At 41.4% G+C, this 24,850-nt stretch overlaps 1 protein-coding gene across 2 annotated transcripts in view; it reads left to right on the forward strand.

Annotated features, from left to right (window-relative positions):
* The window catches only part of rad54l2 (RAD54 like 2), a 144,663-nt gene that overhangs the window by 36,014 nt on the left and 83,799 nt on the right, over positions 1 to 24,850 (forward strand). For both annotated transcript variants that reach the window (XM_041191167.1, XM_041191166.1), the window contains one exon: positions 23,923 to 24,095. In XM_041191167.1, coding sequence (XP_041047101.1) covers positions 23,978 to 24,095 — 118 coding nt within the window. In that variant the 5' untranslated portion in view covers positions 23,923 to 23,977. The remainder of the gene's footprint in view (positions 1 to 23,922; positions 24,096 to 24,850) is intronic.

Genomic DNA, 24,850 nt, shown 5'->3' on the forward strand with positions numbered 1-24,850 from the left:
TTAGGGAATTGAGTTAAACTGGAGTATCACTTAAACATGCCGAACTGTGCAACTGGAGATCTTCCTTTCAGATTACCACTTATCATTTATCATGCAGATGATGAATTTGTTTGATATGCCAACTTTAATCCAATTATCTTGTAGTCCCTTTGCAGATCTGGTTTTAGATGTCTGGGTCCAGTTAATGAATGAGTATAAATGGGCAATTTTGGCTCTTTGGTTAAAAAAAACTTGCGCCTCAGGTTGTGATTTCAGACCCCACTGCAAAGAATTGAGCACTTAAGCTATGCTTAGATTTCATTGCAGGACTGAGGGAGTGCTAGATTAGTGTTAAATTGTTTTTTGTGTGTGCCCCTGTCCACTGGGAGCTGTCCCTTAAAGCACAATGATCACTGGCTGTTATTTAGAATAGCTAGCGTAAAGCAGTGATTATCTCAGTACGAGAGTGACAGAGCAATTTCCTGCTAAACATGCTCATGGTGTTGGAGCCCTAGTTTTGCTGCCTTGGTCTTCATTTTATCAAAAAATAACCAGGAGTTCTCTACACGTGTTAACAGACCTCGCTGTGGAATGCAAAATATGCCAGCCAATTTGCATAGCTAATGGTACCAGCTTAATTCTGGCTGTAGTTTTAATCATGTGAATAAGGGCAGGTGAAGCACAGCCTGAATGTGGCCCCAAGTACATGAGGCTAAATAGGAGAGCCACTTGTATATTTGGAAATTCATGCCTGATCTGAACTCTGGTTATGTAAGTTCCTTTCCCCTGCTTGATGAAAGGCATTCTGTGTCTGGATGGCTGACCAAGAATATCTGTGTGCAGGAGAACACACACTTGGATATACTAAGGGGACTACTTTGTGCAAGACTCTGATGTTATTCTTTGAGTTCAGAAGCTAGGATGGGATTAACATGGTGTAGCTAATTATGGGATTTATCCTATTTATTGAGAAAATTAAAATTTATTAACATTTTTTTTCTATTGAGGGTGCTTTGATATGCCCCTCATTGAGTTGAAAATTTTGTCTTGGGATACAGATGCCACAGGCATTTATTGTCCACCCTGAATTGCCCTTGAGAAGGTGGCAGTGAACTGCCTTCTACAAATGCTACAGTAGGTACACCCACAGTGCTGCTTGGAAGGGGGCTTCCAAGATTTTGACCCAGCAAGTGAAGGATCAACGATGTATATACGAACATACGAATTGGGAGCAGGAGTTGGCCACTCAGCCCCTCGAGCCTGCTCCGCCATTCAATAAGATCACGACTGATCTGATTTTAACCTCAGATTCCTGCCTACCCTGATAACCTTTCACCCCCTTGCTTATCAAGAATCTATCTATCTTAAAGATATTTAAAGACTCTGCTTCAACCACCTTTTGAGGAAGAGAATTCCAAAGTGTCTTGAGAAAAAAAATGTCCTCACCTCTATCCTAAATGGGTGACTCCTTATTTTTAAACAGTGACCCCGGTGTTTGATTCTTCTACTTGAGCAAATATCTTTTCCACATTCACCCTGTCAAGGATCTCACATGTTTCAGTCAAGTCACCTCTTACTCTTCTAAACTCCAGAGGATACAAACCTTGCCCCTCCAGCTTTTCATCATCCCAGGTACTAATCTAGTAAACCTTCTTTGAATTGCTTCTGATGCATTTACATCTTCCCTTAAATAAGGAGACCAACACTGTACACAGTACTCCTGGTGTGGCCTCACCAATGCTCTGTATAACTGAAGGATAACCTCCTTACTCTTGTATTCAATTCCCCTCACAAATTATAACATTTTATTAGCTTTGTTAATTACTTGCTGCACCGACCTACTAACCTTTTGTGATTCATGCACGAAGACACACTGATCTCCATGCATCTCAGAGCTCTGCAATCTCTCCTCATTTAGATAATATGCCTCTTTTATTTGTCCTGCCAAAATGGACAACCTCACATTTCCCTACATTACACTGCATTTGCCAGATCTTTGCTCACTCATCTAACCTATCTATATCCTTCTGTAGCCTCCTTGCATTCTCTTCACAACTTACTTTCCTACCTACCTTTGTGTCATCAGGAAATTTAGCAACCGTACCATCCATCCCTTCATCCAAATCAGTTAAATTGTAGAATTGAGGCCCCAGCATTGATCCCTGTGGCACACCACTTGTCACATCCTGCCAACCAGGCAATGAGACATTTATGCCATCTGTTTCGTGTTAGCTCGCCAATCTTCTATCCATGCCAATATGTTACCCACTACACCATGAGCTTTTATCTTCCGCAATAACCTTTGATGCGCACCTTATCAAATGCCTTCTGAAAATCTAAGTACAGTACATCCACTGGTTCCCCTTTATCCACAGCCCCTGTTACTTCTTCAAAGAACTCGAATAAATTGGTTAAACGTGATTTCCTATTCACAAAACCATGCTGACTCTGTCTGATTATCTTGAATTTATCTAAGTGCCATGTTATAATGTCTTTAATAATAGCATCTAACATCTTCCCTATGACAGATGTTAAGCTAACTAGCCTATAGTTTCCTGTTTTCTGTCTCCCTCTCTTTTTGAATAAAGGAGTTACATTTGCTATTTTCCAATCTAATGGAATCTTCCCCAAATCTAGTGAATTTTGGAAAATTAAAACCAAACGTGTCAAATATCTCATTTGCCACTTCTTTTAAGACCCTAGGATGAAATCCAAGGATCCTGGGACTTGTTGGCCCGCAGTTCTAACAATTTGCTCAGTACCCTCCCTTTCAATTCCTGGCTTACAGCTATTTCTGGGATGTTACTTGTATTGGCCTTCATTATAGAGGAAACAAAATTACCTATTCAATTCATCTGCCATCACCTTATTTTCCATTATTAATTCTCCAGACTCTCTCTGTCGGATCAATGCTCACTTAATTAACTCTTTTTAAAATATCTATAGAAACTCTTACTGTCTGTCTTTATATTTCTAGTTAGCTCTCTCTCATACTCTAATTTTCCCCTCCTCCTTAATCGTTTAGTCAACCTTTGCTGTTTATTATATTCTGTCCAATCTTCTACCCTGCCACCCATCTTTTCTCAATTATATGCTTTTACTTTAAGTTTGGTACTATCTTTGACTTTTTTAGTTAACCACAGATGGTGGGCCCTCCCCTTGGAATTTTTCTTTCTTCTTGTATTCTGAAATATCCCCTTAAATATCTGCCGCTGGTTCTCAATTGGCCTATCCCTTAACCTAAATTGCCCTTATTTAAGTTTAAAATACTAGTGTTAGACCCAGTCTTCTCTCCCTCAAACAATGTAAAATTTAATCATATTATGATCGCTGCTACCTAAGGGTGCCTTCACTATGAGGTCAGTCATTAATCCTGTCTCATTGCACAATACCAGGTCTAGTGTAGTCTGCTCCCTGGTTGGCTCCAGAATGCGCTGATCCAAGAAATTATCCCTAAAACATTCTATGAATTCATCATCTATGCTAGCTTTTCCCATCTGGTTGTTCCAGTCTATATGTAGATTCAAATCCCCCATGATAATCATCATACCTTTCTGACAAGTTCCCACTATTTCTTCTTTGATACCCTGTCCTACTGTGAGATTACTGTTAGGGGGCTTATACATCACTCCCACAAGTGACTTCTTGCCTTTATCATTCCTCATCTCTACCCTAACCCCCTAACGGTTTCTACATCCTGGTTTCCTGCACTTAGATCATCCCATTCTATTGTATTAATGTCATCTTTAATTAACAGATCCACCCCTCCACCTTTTTCTAACTTCCTCTCCTTCCTACCCTTCAATGTTCAGGTCCCAATCTTCCCCATACTGTAGCTATGTCTCTGTAATGGCTATTAGATCATACTACTTTTTTATTTCTGTTTGCACCATCAGTTCATCATTTTGTTTTGAATGCTACATGCATTCAGATACAGAGCCTTAAGTTTTGTCCTTTTTGGTTTTTTTTAATCTCTGGCCTTATCTGTTGGTTTACTCTTCGACTTGTACACTCTGTCCCTTCCTGTCATGGCCTGTTTATCATTTCCCAAATTAATATCTCCCTCTCTTACCTTGTTTCTATTCCTTAATATACCACATCTCCCCACATTTGATCCCTTGCACCCACGATTTAGTTTAAACCCTTTCTACTTCCCTAGTTATACAATTTGCAAGAACACTTGTCCGAGCATGGTTCAGGTGTAGACCGTTCCAACGGTACAGCTCCCACTTTCCCCAGTACTGCTGCCAGGGCCCCACAAACCAGAACCCACTTCTCCCACACCAGTCTTTGAGCCACGCATTCACCTCTCTAATCTTATTTACCCTATGCTAATTTGCACGTGGCTCAGGTAATAATCCAGAGATTATTACCTTTTCAGGTTCTGCTTAATTTGGTACCTAGCTCCTCATACTGACTATGCAGAATTTCTTTCCTTGTCCTACCTATGTCATTGGTACCTACATGGACCACAACAACTGGATCCTCCCCATCCCACTGCAAGTTCCTTTCTAGCCTTGAGCAGATGTCCTGAACCTTGGCTCCAGGCAGGCAACATAACCTTCTGGACTCTCGCTTTTTGCTGCAGAGAATAGTATCAATCCCCCTCACTATCGCTGTCCCCTACTACCACTACATTCCTATTTGCTCCCCCGGTTTGAACGCCTTCCTGTACCCTGGTGCCATGGCCAGCCTGCTCATCCATCCTGCAGACCTTGCTTTTGTCCACACAGATTGTGAGCACTTCAAACCTGTTTGACATTTGCAAAGTCTGAGGCTACTCCACTACTGTCTGCTCGTTCCCTTTATCTGCTTCACTCACGGTCGCATCCCCCTGTCCTTCACTGCTGACCAAAACACACGGCCCTATTCTAAGAAGTGTGACTGCCCTCGGGAACAAAGTGTCTGGGTATTTCTCCCCCTCCCTTATGTTGTGCGGCGTCTGCAGTTGGGCTTCCAGATCAATAATCCTGATTCGGAATTCCTCTAGCTGCTTACTTTCTGTAGACGTGTTTGTCCTGGATCACCTTGGCGTCCAAAAATTTCCTCCATTCCACAGCTCCAACATAACACCTGACCTGCCATTGTTACTTGTGTTATTTAGTTAATTTAATTTAATTACTTCCTTAATTAACTTGAGTAATTCCTATGTACGCTACAATTTACTGTGCTTCTTAAATGCTAGTACCAGTGATAACTAAAAGTTGCATGTTTTTTAACAACACAGGTATTTGTTTTAGATGTTCACATTATTTATTTTATTTTAAAGTTTTAGTTCTATTTTATTTATAGATCTACCATAACTCCCATGCCCTAAGCTGGCTATTAACACACTGTCCCTAATGCTAAGCACTTACCAGCCAATCAACTTACTATCAAAGTACAGAAGTACAGCACCTATACTGTCTTAAACACTAGGATTAAAATAAACCTTAACCACCTACTAGATACCAAACAGCTGTCTTCTTCAACCAATCAAATTGCTGCTTTGCTGTGATGTCACTATTTGTTTTCTTGTGCTGTTTTCAATATCCGGACTGCCTCTTCTCTCTACTGTTTTCAATCTCCCCACTGCCTCGCCTCTCCTCTCTGCTGTTTTCAACCTCCCCACTGCCTCTCCTCCCCGCTGTTTTCAACCTCCCCACTGCCTCTCCTCTCCGCTGTTTTCAACCTCCCCACTGCCTCTCCTCACCGCTGCTTTCAACCTCCTCACTGCCTCTCTTCACCGCTGTTTTCAACCTCCCCATTGCCTCTCTTCGCCGCTGTTTTCAACCTCCCCACTGCCTCTCCTCTTGCGTAGTTGATGTTGCTCCCATGCATCTGTTGGCCTTGTCCTTCTAGGTGGTGGAAGTTGCTGGTTACTGTCAGTAGCTGCGTTACATGCCATGGAATTCCCAACCTCTGACCTGCACTTGTACCCATTGTATTTAAGTGAATACATGGAAGGTTATGCAGCCCATCCTCATAATTTAACCCTTTTAAATGAAACTGCACTGCACCACCTCTAAAGCTTGTAAATCTTGCTTGTAGTACTCTGGATTATCAATTCCTCACTTTTGAATCCCAACTCCCTATCTTGCCTTGGATAAAGGTATGAAAGCTACTTGTCACCACAGATCTCTAATCTTCAGCGAACCACCTTGGTGTGATTTCCTTGACTCTTTGAGTAAAGATTCTGTTGTTCCCTGTGCTAAATTTCATACACTGCTCCCTTGTTTTGATCCCCCTACATGGACATGTATGATAGCCTGCTTCTATCCACCCATTAACTCGGAGAATGAGAAGCATGAGGCACAAAGGCAGAATGGACCTGGGACTGCACCCACTTATCTACAGTTCTGGCCAGGAATGCATCATCTTGTTTGATTTTCTATGCTCCTAATCTTTTAGACAATCTTCCTTGATGATTACTTACTGTAAACCACAAGCACGTAGTACTCGGCTGCACATATCTTGTAAACATTATCTCTAGGCCTTTCACAGTGGGGAGGAAAACTTGCTTCCAATGGCAATCTGCATGTTTCACTCTAATCTTCTACTGTTCTGGCTTTTTTCAAGGTTTCTTTGCCTGACCTTCGGGCCTTTTTGATTATGTGTTCTTACCTTGTGCACACAAATCAAAGCAGGCTCATGAATTGTTCGTTCAAGGAGCCTTCTCCTGGCTCGAGTTCAGTTTAGTTTCACATCTCCGCATATCTCAAAAAAAATCAGGGAAATTAGGATTTTGTCATAAGAATAGGTGGATCCAGGCCATGCACTAGGTACAATGAAATCTCATCTGATTTCTTGTAAGTCAATTCAAAGGTACTTCTGAAAATTTCTGCTCATCAGTCCTCATACCAGCCTATCTCTTATTTGAATCTGAATCGAGCTGACAAATGCTGCCAGTATTTACAGTGCTACTACATTCATAACGACTTTTTATAATTTTTCTGAGTTTGATTTGGGGACCCATTGAAAAAGTGCTTGTAGTTATTAGCAATCTAATTACTTTTAAAACATTCCACCCTGCTTGTCAGTTTATTTGTATTGTGTTAACCATAAGTTGATAATTGATGAATATTTTTAAAAAAATTCATTCTGGGGGTGTAGGCAAAACAGACATTTATTGCTCACATCTCATTGCAGAAGGTGGTGCCGGTGTGCTTTTGCCTTGAACCACTGCACCGTATGGGGCAAGGTGTTCCCATGGTGTTAGGTTGGGAATTCCAGGATTTTGACCCAGTGACAATGAAGGGATGGCATAAACAACCTACAGGCACATCCTGCATTGGTGATCATTTATTGCTTTTTCTAAATGTCTCTGCCATACTTGTTATTTATGTAGGACTCACAGTCATCAAGATGCCCAATGGAGCAGACCCCTGTGATTTGAGAGTCCAAGTAGAACAGTGGGGTATTGCAACATTCAGCCCTGTTGGACTAAATGTATGATTTGAAATTAAGTTGGTGTCAGTCGTCTGATGACTCAGTGAGCATGCACACCACTTGGATTGGACACAGGCAGTGAATTACTCTTGACACCACAGGCTAGAGAGTAGAGTGTGAGGGTGAGGAATCAGCCAGGGTTGCTACTGCTGACCCGATGGTAATGGGTGTATATCAACATTAGTAGAGGGCGCAACTTAACTTGGTTGTGATTCCCCAGTTGATGGATTAATATGCCCATGTCTTCTTTATGGGCTCAAACCATCAGGCTGCAAGAGGCTGTACCATACCTGCAAAACTGTACCTCAGCATAACTTAGAGCCTTCAGAAGTGGAGGTGGGAAGATCTGGGCTGCAGGCGAGAAAAAGATTGGAAGTACTGATAGCACACGTTGCTGGGGTTGAACCTTTAATTCCATCACTAGTTGTAAACATATTTAGGGGCACTATTATCCCATTTGTACAGGGAATTTCCAGTGAATCAGCCAGGAGCTCATGTGAAGGTGAAAGTAGGGTCAGTTCTAATGTTATTTCATGGACTCTTCTGGAAGAATTTGATTTCATGGCTTTCCAATCCATGCAGATGGTGTAAGATGTGTTGATGTACAGCAAGACAGCTGTAATTCCTCTTCTGAATGTAACCCTTACAGAAAGTTTCTGGAAGGAAATTGACAAATTCCTGATGGGGAAGCAGTGGAAGGATGCTGGCTTGGCACTGAGTTAAAGTGTTAATGAAATAGTCAGTAGAAAACCCGCGTCCAGAAAACTGCCTGAAATATAACAAGCCAGACAAACTACATGACCGCTTCTCTTTCGAACTCTGTTGAGTTCTGTTGAAGGGTCATGAGGACGCGAAACATCAACTCTGCTCTTCTCCGCCGATGCTGCCAGACCTGCTGAGTTTTTCCAGGTATTTCTGTTTTTGTTGTCTTTCGAACTCTTGGCATTTAGAGCTAAGTGGATTATTTTGAGTTGAGTGAATTAGAATGTGCTGCTGTGTTGCGATGAAATGTACCTTTCATCCATTGAAATTCAGTAACCAGGAAACATTTTGTATTTAGTGAGGAACAAAAAATAGGCGAGTAGATTGGAACTTAATTTGGCTCATTAAGAATTCCTCTCTGCCATATGATCAGAATTATTTTGATTCATTGGAATTACATGTATTGGAGTGGATGGGAGCTAGGTTGGTCCAGGGAAATGCCGTATGTTGGGAGTGAATGGGAACTGACTTGGCCCAGGGAATTACCATATATTGAAGGTAGATGATTTTGCCTATTGGTTTCTGTATAATGAGATTGTGGGGAGGGTGTAAGTGCAAATGGGATGAAGAAACTTGAATCAGTGAGACCAAATCACTATTGCAGAGGAAGCTAAAATCCTGAATACACTAAATAAGCCAGCGGTTTTAAACAACAGTTCAGGGGGCCTGCTCAGCACACAAGACACCTCTTGAAGATATGTACCTGTTTTTTCAGGTCATTGGAAACATTGTCAATGTGCAGTCCAATAATGTCTCTCTCACACTGTTATGAATACATTTTGTGCAGTTGGACTGAGCACAGATGTCTGATCTGATTGGCCCTCTAGTCAGTCTGCCCACAAAACGGATGCAGGACCAAAAATCTCGGCATCATAGTTGCAGGAAGAGCCAAACCCAGCGCTCCCGTAAGTCCTCAAGACATCGAGTTCTGAGGTGACATCCAGTCCTTTGGAATGGATGTGATCCAGAGTTGCCACCCTGTGATGGATCCTCTCACAGCTAAGCTTCTGGGTACTCTCTAAATTCTGAGAGTAAAGCTATGTATTGTGAGGGTGCAGATATTGTTAAACTATGTGTTCATGAAACAAAGTTCTGTGTTGCTCTATTGTAATTACGGACAAAAGGAAGCCATTTAGCCCATTGAGTCCATGCTGCTGCTCTGTAGAGCAATCTCGTTAGTCCCATTCCCAGTTCCATCCCTGCTAGTTTATTTTCCTCAAGTGCCCATCCAATTTTCTTTTGAAGTTATTGATTGTTTCCACTTCCATCATCCTCATAGGCAGTGGGTTCAAGGCCATTAGCACTCGCTAAGTAAAAAGAATTCTTTCTCACATTCCACCCTTCCATCCCTTTCTCAGAACCTTAAATCTGTGACCCCTTGTCTTTTTATGATCAGCTAATGGAAACAGCTTTTCTTTGCCTACGTTATCCAAATCTTGTCATAATCTTGTACACCTCTATGAATTTCCCCTCAATTCCCTTTACAGAATCACACAGTGCAGAAGAGGCCCTTTGGCGAGTCTGTACTGACATGTGAGAAACACCTGACCTCCCTACCTAATCCCATTTACCAGCACTTGGCCCATAGCCTTGAATGTTATGATGTGCCAAGTGCTCACCCAGGTACTTTTTAAAGGACGTGAGGCAACCCGCCTCCACCATCCTCCCAGGCAGCGCATTCCAGACTGTCACCACCCTCTGGGTAAAAAAGTTTTTCCTCACATCCCCCCCTAAACTTCCTGCCCCTCACCTTGAACTTATGCCCCCTTGTGACTGACCCTTCAACTAAGGGGAACAGCTGCTCCCTATCCACCCTTCCATGCCCCTCATAGCTCCAAGGGTATTTTCAGCTTCTCCAGCCTAATCCTGTAGCTAAAATCCCTCCTCCCTAGAACCAGCCTGGTAAATCTCCTCTGCACCCTTTCTTAGATCCTCGCATCCTTCCTAAAGTGTAGTTCCAGAACTGGACGCAATACTCTAGATGTGGCCTAACCAGAGTTTTATAAAGGTTGACTTTCACATTTTCTTATCAGTAATCAGAATTATTGTAGCATTGCAAAATTTGTGTTGAATAAACTACATATATAAAAGAATGGGAATGACTCGATAGCTCTTTCAAAGAACCAGCACAGGCATGATGGGCTGAAGAGCCTCATATAGTACTGAAAGAATCTAGTCTTTGAAGTCTGTTTACTTTTTTCACTTCGTGTCATCTTTTCCTGCATTCCATGCAAGCCTTCCAACTCCTTTTCCATTTCAGATATAGATTTGAACCCTTTAACCTGTTGGCTGCTCATTGACCTGAATCTGTCTGTTCTAGCTCAAAGCACATGTTCTGCTACCATTCATATATTTAAGTGGTTTCTCTGTGCAATTGTATTGGAAAGAGTGGGGTGGCACCTGCAGATTGCCTGGCAGGTTGGTCTGAAATTGCAATCTGTTTCTAGTGGAACGGCTTAAGAACATGGTCTATTGAAATTGCTCTCCTTGGAGCAGAGAAGATTAAGGGAGATTTAATGGAGTTGTTCAAAGTCATGGGTTTTGATAGAGTGAATAGGGAGAAACTGTTTCCACTGGCAGCAGAATTGATAACCAGGGCAAAGTTGTATCTATCCATTCATGATCAGACAATCACCTGCAGTGGCTTCTTTTCCTGCTCCCCCACCATTACCTCCTTAGCCGGCTCCTATTTTCCACCTGTGCTGTTCTTTGGAGACATTGCCAAAAACAACTCCAGCTTCTACATCTACGTTGATACGTTCTACCTTGACACTACCTCTCTCAACTCCTCCGCCATCTTTAAACTATCAGACCTCATGTTTCACACCTAGTACTGAATGAGCAGAAATTTCCTCCAACTACATATTGGGAGACCGAAGCCCTGTCTTCAGCCTTCACCACAAGCCCCATTTCCTAATCACCAACTAAATCCTACTCGCTGGCAAATTGTCTGAGGCTAAACCAGACTGTTTGCAACCTTGATTTCATATTTGACACAAGTATGAACCTCCAACCAGGTATTTGTTTCTTCATCAAGGGTGTCTACCTCCACTTCCACCCCCGTCTCTGCTCATCAGCTGCTGAATTCTTCATGCATGTCTGGACTTTAGAAGAATGAGAGGTTATCTCATTGAAACGTACAAAATTATGAAGGGGCTTGACAGGGTAGATACTGGGATATTGTTTCTGTTGGCTGGGGAATCTAGAACAAGGAGACACAGTCTCAGGGTAAGGGTTGGTCGTTTATCACTGAGATGAGAAATTTCTTCACTCGAGTTGTGAATCTTTGGAATTCTGTACCCCAGAGGGTTGTGGATGCTCCATTGTTCACTATATTTAAGGCTGGAATAGACAGATTTTTGATCTCAGGGAATCAAGGGATATGGGAAGTGAGCAGAAAGTGGAGTTGAAGCACAAGATCAGCCATGGTTGTATTGAATGGCAGGACATGCTCGATGGGCCATGATCTACTGTTGCTCCTACTCTTGTGTTTGTCACCTCTAGACTTAGGGAGTCCTATTTTGTCCAGGTCAGCCTCCATCTCTGTTCAGTATGAGCTCATCTAAAAATCTGCCCATTTACTAACTTGCACCAAGCCTCATTCACTCATGCTAACTGTCCTATACTGACTTTTGGCCTGACACTGGCTCAATTTTAAAATTCCCAGCCTTGTTTCAAATCTCTCCATGATCTCGCCCTTCCCTTTCTCGCTAAAACACCAAAAACTGTGTTTCTCTGATTCAGACCTCGTCTACATCCTCGAGATTGCACCTGCCTTCAACTTCCCAGGCATTAAGCTCTAGAAATCTCCTCCTCCTACCCCACCCCACTCAAGTTCTCCGTCTTTCCTTCCTGCTTTAAGATGCTTCTTAAATGTTTAATCAAGCTTTTGGCCATCTGTCAATACCAATTTGTTTTGCTGGATGTCAAATTTTGGTAATACTCTTGTGAAGGACCTTGGAACATGTCACTACCTTAAAGGTGCTGTATAAATGCAAGTTTTTGTTGTATTTAAGGTAATTTGCAAAGGAACCAAATGAGAGATGAGAATTTCTTTTTCCAAGTTGTTGCTTGGAATGCACTGCCTGAAAAGATGGAAGCAGGTTGAATAACTTCCAAAATGGAATGAAAAAATACTGCAAGGGCTGTGAGGAAAGAGCAAGGGAGTGGGACTAGTTGCATTTCTGGATCACTGAGTCCTGCACCAAGTTCTTAATCTCAATAGCTGCTTTGGAGTGGGTGGGGGGGGGTGAATATAAACAGCAAACAGAAAGGATTTTCACTTACTGAAGCAGGAAAATGAGTTATGCTACCCTTGCTAAAAGAGATGTTGTAAAACCCTCCTTATATTTGACTTTCTAAGACAGTGTTGAAAAGTAAGGTAGGAGGAGACTTGAGCATAAAATGGGCACAGAGCAGGTAGGCTGAATGGCCTGATTCTGTGATGAGATTTGAATGAAATTCTATGTAATACAAAAAAGTGGCTTTACTGTGAATGTTGTGGAACCATCCAGGGTTCTGTCAAGTGATGACATTTCAAGTCACTGTACCAATTATATTCCAAAATGCTCAGAGTAAACTGATTTGAATGAGCTGTTTACTTTGATAATGAATTCAAACTGCTTTTAAAATGATCAAGGACACACTGTGCTCATAAATAAGGAATGCCTTGTACTTTGTTGTAATTAGTTTGATTTACATATGCATGCAGGCAATTTAATTATGTTGTTACATGTGAAATGTTGAGTGGAGGCCCTTGGCATCCCTCAATACCCGTAAGAGTGCTATGCTGGATCTGATGACAGCTGTGTATTACTGACGCAGTGACTCGTGCCAAACCCAGCTTTCATTGGTTGATTGCATTACCATGCCCTACCTGCCGAATGAAGACCAATACCAATCCTAGTAACAAGTGGTTACATATCACTAATTGTCTCTGCCACCACCCCGCTCCCCTCCACCACCACCGGCCTAAGAATTAAGCCTAAACTTGTTTTTGTTGCATGATGGTAGACGGATTGCTAAAATGCTTGGTATCTGATTCATTTGATATTGTCTGCACTGAATTCCTCGTCTCAGGAGGAGGGGGAGCTTGCATTTTTCTGTCTCTCCTTTGCTGTGTTACCTCCGTTTGTATCTGTGTCCTTTGTTCATCTATACCTGTGTGAGATCTCCCATTGCCACCGTTCCCCAGTTTGCTGGCAGATTAGCATTGAACGTACTTTGGAAGCTGCTTTATTAATATAAGTTCTGAGTTCTGCGGCGAGTAACTCACATCCTGACTCCCTAAAGCCTAATCACTATCTGCAAGGCACAAGTCAGGAGTGTGATACAATACTCCCCACTTGCCTGGTTGAGTGCAGCTCCCACAACACTCCAGAAGCTTGACATCATTCAAGACAAAGCAGCCCATTTGATTGGCACCCTATCCACCACCTTAAACATCCAACCCCTTCACCACCATTGCAGTTGGAAGCAATGTGAAGCAATGCAGCAACTCACAAAGGCTCCTTCGACAGCATGTTCCAAACCTGTGACCTCTACCACCTAGAAGGACAAGGACAGGAGATGCATGGGAACACCATCACCTGTAAGTTTCCCTCCAAGTCACACACCATCTTGACTTGGAACTATATCACCACTCTTTCACTGCCACTGGATCAAAATTCTGGAACTCCCTCCCTAACAGCACTGTGGGTGTGCCAACACCACATGGACTGCAGCAGTTCAAGAACGTGCTCACCATCACCTTTTCAAGAGCAATTAGGAATCGGCAGTAAAAATGCAGCCTAGCCAGTGACTCCCACGCCCTGTGAAAGAATAAAAACAGTACCTCTGACTTGCAGATAGGTACCATAAAAACCTAGATCATTGTGGCATTGCACTAATAAGGTGGCGCAGGGTGGGGGAACTGGCTGCTGGAGATCTAAAATAAAAACAGAAGATGCTAGAAATAACATTTAACATTTCAGGTCAATGACCTTTTGTCAGAACTGGGAAAAGTTAGAGACTGCAATGCTTTGCACCATCATCTATTTTGTCAGTTAATGTCTTCTGCCTTCGATTCTATCATGGGCCTATCATTTTCTTTATCCTCCAATTTTCCACCCGACACACAGACTTTATTGCCTCAGTGCTTAAACTCTGTTACATCTCTAAATTTTTCCAGTTCTGATAAAAGATCAACTTAATCCTGTTTCTCTCTCCACAGTTGTTGCCTGAACAGTTGAGTGGTGTTAGCATTCTCTGTTTCTATTATAATTTAATGCACTCTTTTTCTTTGCTTGTGGTGACCGTGTCACTCTATCCTTGTTGAGCAACGGTTGCTGGAGCTTAGGGTTGCTGGTCATGGAGATGCTTGGATTGCAGCAGTGCAGGTTTCCCAGATCCCTAGTGTCGAAACCAATCTCCAAGAGCCATTTCACGAACTGTCGGTTCCTGTTACCATGTTTCACTGTATTTTAGAATCATACCACTTATCCTGTAGAAATGCCTCCAAATAATAACTCTTAAAAGTGTACATCAAATTTGTGTCTTGTACAAAAAAAGGCTTTTTTTTTAAATGAAGAGATGAAGCCCTCTATTTCCTAGTCAGACCCCTTTGTTTAGTTTGAGATTATATACCACTTGTAGCCAAGAGCAGGGTGAGTAACCTTATACCAGGTCTCTGCCAGTGCCAATCTGCCATCTTGGAGATACTTGAGAACAATGCAGCAATTACACTGCTGCTAATTTCTTCATTTCTTGTGCAGTGATACCTGGTCACAGCATTGTAGCTGTAAAGCAGGAACACATCAGAATTGGAATTTAATCAACCTTGAATGTTGTTGGTTTCTATATCCTGCAGGGTTTGCTTGTTTGGATTTTTTCCACTTCCCTGTATTTTCCTCCCTTGTCACTCTGAGCCCTGAATGAGAACATAAGGTGAGAAAGCCAAATAGGGTGGGTGATTCACACTGATATCCCTGCCAGACCAGTGCTTGTCCTTAGTATGCCAGAGCAAACTACGGTGAGTTGTCTTCTGCTTGGTTCTTCACAGAAGTGTTTTATCATTGTTCAGAGCCTCTCAGGCATCAAGCTGTGAATTTTCTTGGATCAAATCCCATTTGGCCTTAACCTGTTTAAACCTGCTGCTTCTCGCTTAAATCTTTGCAGATATGTTCATTACCGCAAGTCTGCAATGCTTTACGTTTTGAATATCAGTAGAGGAAAACCTGTGGCTGTACAGGTGTTTAAACTAATGGAAGAGTTAATAGTTTGGTCTTTGTACAGGGTGCATAAATAATTTTTATATCTCACACCACAATGCCGAAGGGAGTCATAATAGGGCAAGGTTTCATGGGTGTCAGCTGTTTTCTGGTATCTCATCCAAGCCGCTTCATGTGACCTTCACAGTGAGCGTTGGCTGATTATTCAACTGTGGAGACATCACATCTGATTCTGTCAGTGCCCAGTTTCCACATTGACTGTTTATTTTTCCCTTTAGCTCAGGGACTCTGAAGCCAGTTGTAAAATCCTAGCTGAGATCAGCTAACTCATCATGGAACAAACCTTCAACTAAGATGTTACTGGCCTGTAACAGAGCATTGTGTTACAACGCCAGCAGCTTTTAAAACTGGACAAATCAGATCCCAGAGTGAAACCTGGCTTGGTAGATCCTAACTTTTTTTTTTAGAAACTGTGGAGGAAAGTTTATTGAATAAATTTGCAGGAGTCTGCTGATAAATTTTTAATGCAAAGAATAAAGTATTTATTAAACCAGAAAAGCGAACTATATTACACCAGACAAAAAGGCCCACTATTCCTTTACCCCAGCAATATCTTTGCAGATACGTAAACCAGTGCAGATTTACCACTAGCTTGACGCAAAGACTTCTCACTTGGGACTGGCATAGTTGCAAATGGTTTTCTTCTGGTGAATTCCTGAACATTCACTTGATGCTTCTCACCAACTTGTGTACCTCCCTGAAACAACCAAAAACCATATTCTAAACACACTTTCTCCAACTGTCCAGCAGCAAATGAGTTCCCTTAACTCAATCTTCTAGTAGCACCTCTGCTAAACTGATCACTTTACTGAGCCCCATAGCTGATTATTCAATTAAATACTGCCCAACTAGCCTTGCCATTTTTTCTTAGGGAGGTTAAAAATCCCTGTCCCCCCTCTGAGACACAACCTGAACATCCCTTTCTCAACTCCTGACGTTTCTTTGTCTATGTCCCTGGATCACTGTTGCTAAGCAACAGTAAAGCTTTTCTACATTTTGTTTCCAGAAACACTGAACTTTCAAGCCCCTTTAACTCATTTCTTTAACTCCAGGGGTTGTAAAACCTCATTAAAAATGTATATATACAAACAAACCCAAAGACCTGACTTCAGTCACAAGTCTACCCAGGCACCAAAGTTCATAAACAAAACCTAAATGAAACTGAAACCATTTTTACCTTTCTTAACACAAACATACATACATACATAAGTACATATATACATACAATATATATATAATATATACATACACACACACTCAATTTAAAATTATACATTGTTCATAACAATTGTGAATCTAATACTGTGGAGTCCACCCAACCAATCATGTCCCGGAACCAGCTCTGTACTGTCGTTTATCACACTCTATTAATAAGGTGACCAATCATATTCCACCAACAAAATTCCCTGTGACATAGAGCCACTTTGGGAATTCCAAGTCCATCTCACTGCATACTCCTTAAAAAAAATCATACTTTGCTCAGAAAAGTCAGGAAAGTATTACAAGCATCAAGTAACTTCCAGCCTGCCCTTAGTACAAAATGATGTATGACTGCAACCTCAACGTTCTGAACTGTAGCTGCATTCCCCTCTCTCACTTTGGGATCCCAACCTGACCATTGGAACTTGCAGCAGGCCAACCAGCCCATCGTATCCATGCTGACTCCTTGCTAGACGAATCCAATAGTAATCCCTCTGTCCTACTCTCACCCTGTAGCTTCCTCTGCTATAAATATTTATCTACTCTTTGCTTTCAAGATGCAATAGCCTGTGCCTCAACTCTCTCCCTGTGGCAAACTTCAACAATCAATGCATAAAGGAATTTCTCCTGTTATCTCTCTCTATTCCTATAGTGACAATTTTAACTTGATAACTCTCATCTCACTGACTCCCTATCCAGCAGATATAGACTACCCATATTCACTGTTTCAAAATACTTCATCTTGACCGGGTGTAAACAAAATGCTTAGGCAAAGAGGTCAGTATCTGAGTTAAAAGCCACCAATTCTCTTGGGGAAAGGGATTGCATCAGACACTAGGGGGATCCAAAATATGCACAAAGGAACGTGCTACTTAGAACCAAACCAATTTTATTTATTTAGAATTATAGAATGGTTACAACCCAGAAAGTGATCATTCAGCCCACGTCTATGCAAGCTCCCTGTAAGAGCAACTCTGTTTGCCCCTCTCCCACATCTTTTCTCTGCAGCCCTGCAGTTTTTTTTCCTCTTCAGGTACTTATCAAATTTCTTTTTGACATCTCTGATCGAATCTGCCTCCACAATACTCTGAGGCAGTACATTCTAGATTCTAACCATATGCTGTGTGTAAAAAAAAAAGTTTTTCTTCATGTCATTGTTGCTTCTTTTGTCAATTATCTTAAAACTGGTTGATTTCTGGTTCTCAACCCTTTCATCTATGGAAAAGGTTCTCCCAATTTACTCTTTCCAGACCCCTCATGTGCCTTCTACATCCAGGTTATCAATATATATCAAGAAAAGCAGTGATCCACAACTGACCCAAGAGGAACCCCGTCATGTACCTTTCACCAGTCTGAAAAACAGCCATTCTGTTTCCTGTCATAGTTAGAAATGAGGCAAGAAAGAGGGAGACCCATGCATGGAAGCAAGTGCTGTAGGGGTTGGCGGGTGGAATCACAGGATTATTACAGCACAGGAGGAGGCCTTTCAGTCTATTGTATCTCCACTGGCTCTCCAAATGAGCAATTCACCCAGTGCTCGTTCTGTGCCTTCTCCCCATAACCCTGCACATTCTTCACTTTCAGATATCTTAATCCCTTTTTAATGCCTCTATTGACTATGCCTGCATCTCTCACTCAGGCTGTGCATTCCAGATCCTAACCACTTGCTGTGTGAACAAGTTTTTCATGTTGCTTTTGCTTTTTTTGCCATAACTTTGAATCTGTGCCCTCTCGTTCTCGGCCCTTTCAAGATTGGAAACAGTTTCTCCCTATCTATTCTGTCCAGACCCCACATGATTTTGAATACTCCTATCAAATCTCTTCCGTCGTCTCCAAGGAAAACAGTCCCAACTTCTCCGATCTATTTTCATAACTGAAGGAGCGGCAGACCTCCTTGACGGGGTATTGGGCGAGTGCAAGAGACCCTTGAGGTGGGAAGAAGAGAGGAAGAGAGAGAGATCCTCCTGAAGTAGTGGAGTAAGAAAAGAAACCAGGCAGAAGCGTTTCCTCTAGGCAGAGCTGATCAATGTAACAAAACATTGCATGCTACACCTCATGGTGAACACTGTCTCAGCAGATATCCTAATTATATATAACAAACATTAGCACAGGCTGGATTGCATTTCAATCCATAATCACGTCAGATTGTTATGATGTTGATAAACTGTTTAAACTTCACTTCTATTATCAATGATGTCCCTTGAATTTATTCCGTGCATTATGTATCACACTCCGATTTGGCTACCCTCCTCATTGTATTCATTCCACTTTTTAGCACAAGTTGGTGTTGGATACCGAGGAATGGAGAAGAAAGGATGCAGCATCTTATCCTCAGAACATCTTAAAATCATAATTACTTCGGAAATGCAGTCACTTATTTGGAAAGAAATTGGCTGATTATTCAATAGAAGTTTTAATATCTTAAGGTTCATAAAATTTTATAATGCACAATGAGATGCCCATTGTGCTTGTACCAGTTCTCAAAGAACTCATTACGCAGTTCCATTCTTTCCCTTACCCTTTCCCCAAACTTACATTTTTCTTTTTCAAACATTTACCCATGCCCCTTCTGAAAGCTACTATTAATTTTGCTTTCACTGCTTTTTCTGTTGGCAAAATCCATGAACTAACAAAAAATCTCAGAGCCTTTTCTTTTTTCCTTTGGCAATAAATTTATACCTTCTGGTTATCAAATCATCGACCTGTGATAATGGGTCTTCCTTATTTACATCAAAACCCCTCAATTTAAAACACTTCTGTAAAATTTCCTCTTAATTCCAGAGGTACCCAGCATCACAGATGCCAGCCTTCAGCCAATTCAATTCACTCCATGCGATATCAAGGAACGGCTGAGGGCACTGGATACTGCAAAGGCTACAGGACCTGACAATATTCTGGTAATAGTACTGAAGACTTGTGCTCCAGAACTTGCTGCACCCCTAAGCTAAGTTGCTCCTGTACTACTACAACACTGGCATCGATCCGGCAATGTGGAAAGTTGCCCACGTATGTCCTGTACACAAAGGACAAATCTAATCCGGCCAATTACTGCCCCACCAGTTTACTCTCTATCATCAGAAAAGTGATGGAAGGAGTCATCAACAGTGCTATCAAGCGACACTTACTTAGCAATAATCTCATTAATATTCAGTTTGGGTTCAGCATGGTCACTCGGCTCCTGACCTCTTAGTCTTGTTTCAAACATGGGCAAAAGAGCTGAACTCCAGAGGTGAGGTGAGAGTGACTGTTCTTGACATTAAGGAGCATTTGACTGAGTGTGGCATCAAGGAACCCTAGGAAAACTGGAGTCAATGAGAATCAGGGGAAAATTCTCCACTATTGGAGTCATACCTAGCACAAAGAAAGATGGTTGTGGTTGTTGAAGGTCAATCATCTCAGTTCTACAACATCACTGCAGGAGTAGTGTCCTAAGCCCAACCATCTTCAGTGGCTTCATCAATGACCTTCCTTCATCATAAGGTCAGAAGTGGGGAGGTTCACTGGTGATTGCTTATTTTTGACACTGAGTGCCAAAAGTTCAAAAGCTTCCAATTACTGATAGTAAGATTCACAAAAACTAAAACTAGAATCCGAAGCTAAAGCCTGGTTTAAAAGAAATCAACAGAACTTGACTGCTAGAAGAATCAGGGAGAAACAATTCTGAATCAATTAAAATTTCCAAGACTGAACTTGACAAATTTTCATTAGATAAGATTATCATTGGAATTAAGGAGCAAATGTGGACAAATGGGTTTATGATGATCAGCCATGATATAGAGTGATGGAACAGGTTTGAGGGGCTGAATGGCCTAATTCTGTTCCTATGCTTCTAATGGAAATAAATTATCACAAGTTCAAATTATATGCTTCAACTGCAGCATTATTGTTAAGAAGCATGTAACATGACAACAGCCATCAGCATGGAAAGCATCTCACTGAAGTCAGAATAAAACTAGCTGTTCAAACTCACCTCCTGACTCCTCAAAGCCTGCCCACCATCTACAAGGCACAAGTCAGCGCTGTGATGGAATACTTTCCACTGGTCTCAATGGGTGCAGATCCAACAACACTCAAGAAGGTTGACACCATCCAGGACAAAACAGCCCACTTGATTGGCACCCCTTCCACAAACCGACGCACTGTGGCAGCAGTGTGCACTATCTACAAAATGGACTGCCGGAACCCGCCAAGACAGCACCTTCCAAACCCATGACCACTATCATCTGAAAGGACAAGGGCAGCAGACACATGGGAATACCACCACCTGGAAGTTCCACTCCAAACCATTCTCCATTCTGACTTGGAAATATATCACCGTTCCTTCACTGTCGCTGGGTCAAAATTCTGAAACTCCCTCTCTGACAGCACTGAGTGTACCTACTCCACAGGGACTATAGCAGTTCAAGAACGTAGCTCCCTGCCACCTTCTCAAGGGCAATTAGGGATGGGCAATAAATGCTGGCCTAGCCAGGGATGTCCACATTTTTTAAAATCATCCATTCTAATGAAAGCAGACCTAATTGAAGAGCTACAATTGCTGTCACTTATTTTGGAGATTATTTATACAGAAGCCGCTCATTGTTTTTTCTGGACAGTGCAATTTGAAATGCTCATTTGCACAGTTGCTCAAAAGACTGCAGATGCTGGAGGACAATTGGAGCTTTCAGGACTGAAATCAATAGATTTTTATTGTTTAAGGGCACCGAGGGATATGGAACAAAAGCAAATAAATGGAGTTGAGGTACAGCTCAACCATGATCTAACAGTGAGGGGTTAAACCTACCCCATTCCTATATTTGAAACTGTTTTACAGACTGGAGTTTGCACAGCTAGTTTTATTCTGACTTCAGTGAGATGCTTTCCATGCTGATGGCTGTTGTCATGTTACGTGCTTTTTAACAAGAATGCTGCAGTTGAAGCATATGATTTGAACTTGTGATAATTTATTTCCATTAGAAGCATAGGAATAGGAGTAGGCCATTCAGCCCCTCAAACCTGTTCCATCACTCTATATCATTTCTGATCATCATAAGCCCTTTTGTCCACATTTGCTCCTTAATTCCAATGATAATCTTATCTAGTGAAAATTTGTCAAGTTCAGTCTTGGAAATTTTAATTGATTCAGCATTGTTTCTCCCTGATTCTTCTAGCAGTCAAGTTCTGTTGATTTCTTTTAAACCAGGCTTTAGCTTCGGATTCTAGTTTTAGTTTTTGTGAGTCTTACTGTCAGTAATTGGAAGATTTTGAACTTTTGGCACTCAGTGTCAAAAATAAGCAATTGTTGGGCAGGCGTGTAACAGATTAAATGCATGATTGCATTGCTCTGTCGAAACCCTTGATCGGGTGTAGCATTAATTAGATGCAGAGTAAAACTCTCCCCACACTGCCTTTTGAAGTACTACTTCATGGGGTTACTATGCGTGTTAGATTCAGGATTCAACTTCTTTTACCCTGCTCTCAAGTATTCCCAGGAAACCATCACATAGTTTAACAGTGCATTCACATTGTAATGTTCATATAAAGCAATTTACATTAATACCACAGTCATAATGTAATGCAGCCTGAATCAGAGATCAACTTGAGACTGCTCAGAGGAGGGCACCTCAATCTGCTTCTGTTCATAATCAGGTTAAGCCTTGACAAGTTTACTCTGCAAGTTTAGCATTGGCACAACCAAAACTGCTTTGCACCAATTTTAAACATATAGTTTGAATACACTATGAATAAATCTGTTGTATTCCAATAATTTTGTTTATCTGATTGGAGTTGCTTAGGATGAGATATGCAAGTAGATAAGTGAGTGATCAGTCTGAGGTTAGAAATGGAAGTAGAAAAGAGCTAAATGTTAACTCTGAGACTGAGGGATTGTGTTTGCGAAGAAAACTTGTGGGATTCATACATTTTAGATGCCTTTCTATTTAAACAGCTATTGATGTTCAAAAATGTGCCATTTCAAAACTGCCATTTGAACCACATTTCATACAGAAATGTCACTTTTACTAGTGAAGATGCTTATACCCTCAGAGGCTGCCTGGATCACGCTTCCTGAACGGGCTCTTGGTTTGTTAATCAGCATCATTACCTTTTCTTTGTTTTGCTGGCAGAATCATAACTCACATCGGAAGCTGTCCTATAATAATCAGAGAGATGTAATGTTGTGCAGCAGATTGCAGTTGTCAGGTGGGATTAAGTGTCAAAGTTTGTGCAGGCTGATGAATCATTTGTAGCTGTAAGAAGGTTAAAGCGCTGAGCTCTGGCTACTAGCTTTATTCCTCCTTTACCTTGAAGCATTGGTGGTTCTGCTATTTCAAAAGTAATGGTAAACAGGATTATGTGAACCCTCTTTGAAAATTGACAGTGTGATTTCTTGGGTCTTTGATATTGATGGGCAAACTAAGCCAATGATCTTGTAGCCATGGTTAAATGGCTTAATAGATGAAGTGTTTTTCAAAATCACCGTGTATCACAGCATAGGAAATTGATATATTTTCTCCTTGAAGAGATTGAAGCTTTGATCATGCAGTTGAATTGTATCATCCGGAAACTGCTGATTTCAACCTCTGATCACCTCAAAATATCCATTCTACATAAACCATCCCTGCCCTTTTGATTAAATTGCAAATAGAATCAGAAACCTTAACTGCCTGCACCCTCCCACCCCCACCAATGAATCTTTGTATCTATTCCAGCTTCTAAAATGTGGCTTTCAACTTAGTCCCAGGTAGCCATTGTTCCATGGACAAACCTTCAATCAGATTGCAGCGTACTCCTGGGTTTTCGTTTTATATAAATCATCCAAAGCCTTCAGATTCTAGGCTTGTAGTCCTCTTGTCAGGATGAATGCTTCCAGATTATTCTCGACATGGGTTAAGTGAAGTTAATGTATTTTGTGTTTACAGTTTTGGAGTATTTCTTGTCTGCATCTTGAAGAAAAGATGGAGCTGGTATTCATTCCCCCAAGGCCTCAACCCAAAATTTACTGAAAGTTTAAAGACTGCGGATGTTTATAGTTTGCTGCTGAGTTATAGTTACCTCATTTTCTGCAATGGTTTTGTCACTGAAGATAATGTTACACAGTAACAGTAAAATAATGCAACTGGCAGAGGGAGACTCTGCATTTTTTCTCGATTTTATCAACTTCTCCATTTCCACCTACACATGAATAGCCTTTGCTTTATGAGACATCTCATTAGATCGTCATACACTGTTGATATTTGCTCCAATTGTTTTATCTGACCTGACGCATGTTAATATTTAGTTCTTTATGCTGCCCTTGTCGTCATAGGTCCACAGAGGGGGGACAATGAGTTTGTAATGCACAGTGTCTGCTGCTCTGGGCCATGGAGGACGAGTCTATCTCAGGGAGTGATCCAGATGTGGAGTCGGAGGATGTGGAAGAGGAAGAGGAGGAGATGGAGGACAATGATGGTGATGATGAAGATGACCTGGAGGAAAATGGTGAGCGTCCAGCAGCCCTTTGGTGGTTTCCTAGCAAAATATAATTTGTCAAGATTGCAACTGAGATTTACTACCATGCAAAGTATTTAGTTCGGTGCTTTTCTTAACCTTTTGTTCAGTCTTGTTCAGTTGATAGAACTCACTGTGAAGATTGAGAGGTTTTGAGTTTGAGCACCATGTCAGGTGTTTAATACTAAGTTGATATGACAGGATGGAGAGGATGCTGCATTTCTGAATGTACTGTCCTTCAGATGAGTTGTTAAACTGAGGCATTGCCTGTCTGTTCCAATAGTTCAGGTAGAGTGTCAAAGATTAATTGGAAAAGCAGGGAATTCTTGAGGCATCTTAAACAGCATTCTCCCTTGATTAATACTACCGATAGAGCTCAATTGGACATTGCATTACCGCTTCTTGTCGGATCTCAATGTGCACCAAATATATGCACAAGAACCGTTTCAGAATTGTTTATTGTAAAATTTGCTTATCCCCTTAAACTTCAGATAAATTTCCCTTTTGAGTGCTTGGATTAGCAACTCATAAGTTTATTTTATCAATTTCAGAAACAATTATGCCCTGACTTGGTGGTTTTAGATAGTGTTTTTACATTTGAGGCAGAAGTGGTTGCAATGTTTAGAGGTAACATTCACATCTCGAGCACTTTGCCTCAAAAGATAACAATGGTAGCAAGTGACCTGAATGGTTCAAGCCAAGTCTTTGAAAGGCAAAGCCTTAGTTCACATCATGGCTATACTGCG

Source organism: Carcharodon carcharias, chromosome 7 (assembly GCF_017639515.1).
Source record: "Carcharodon carcharias isolate sCarCar2 chromosome 7, sCarCar2.pri, whole genome shotgun sequence".
Lineage (NCBI taxonomy): Eukaryota > Metazoa > Chordata > Chondrichthyes > Lamniformes > Lamnidae > Carcharodon > Carcharodon carcharias.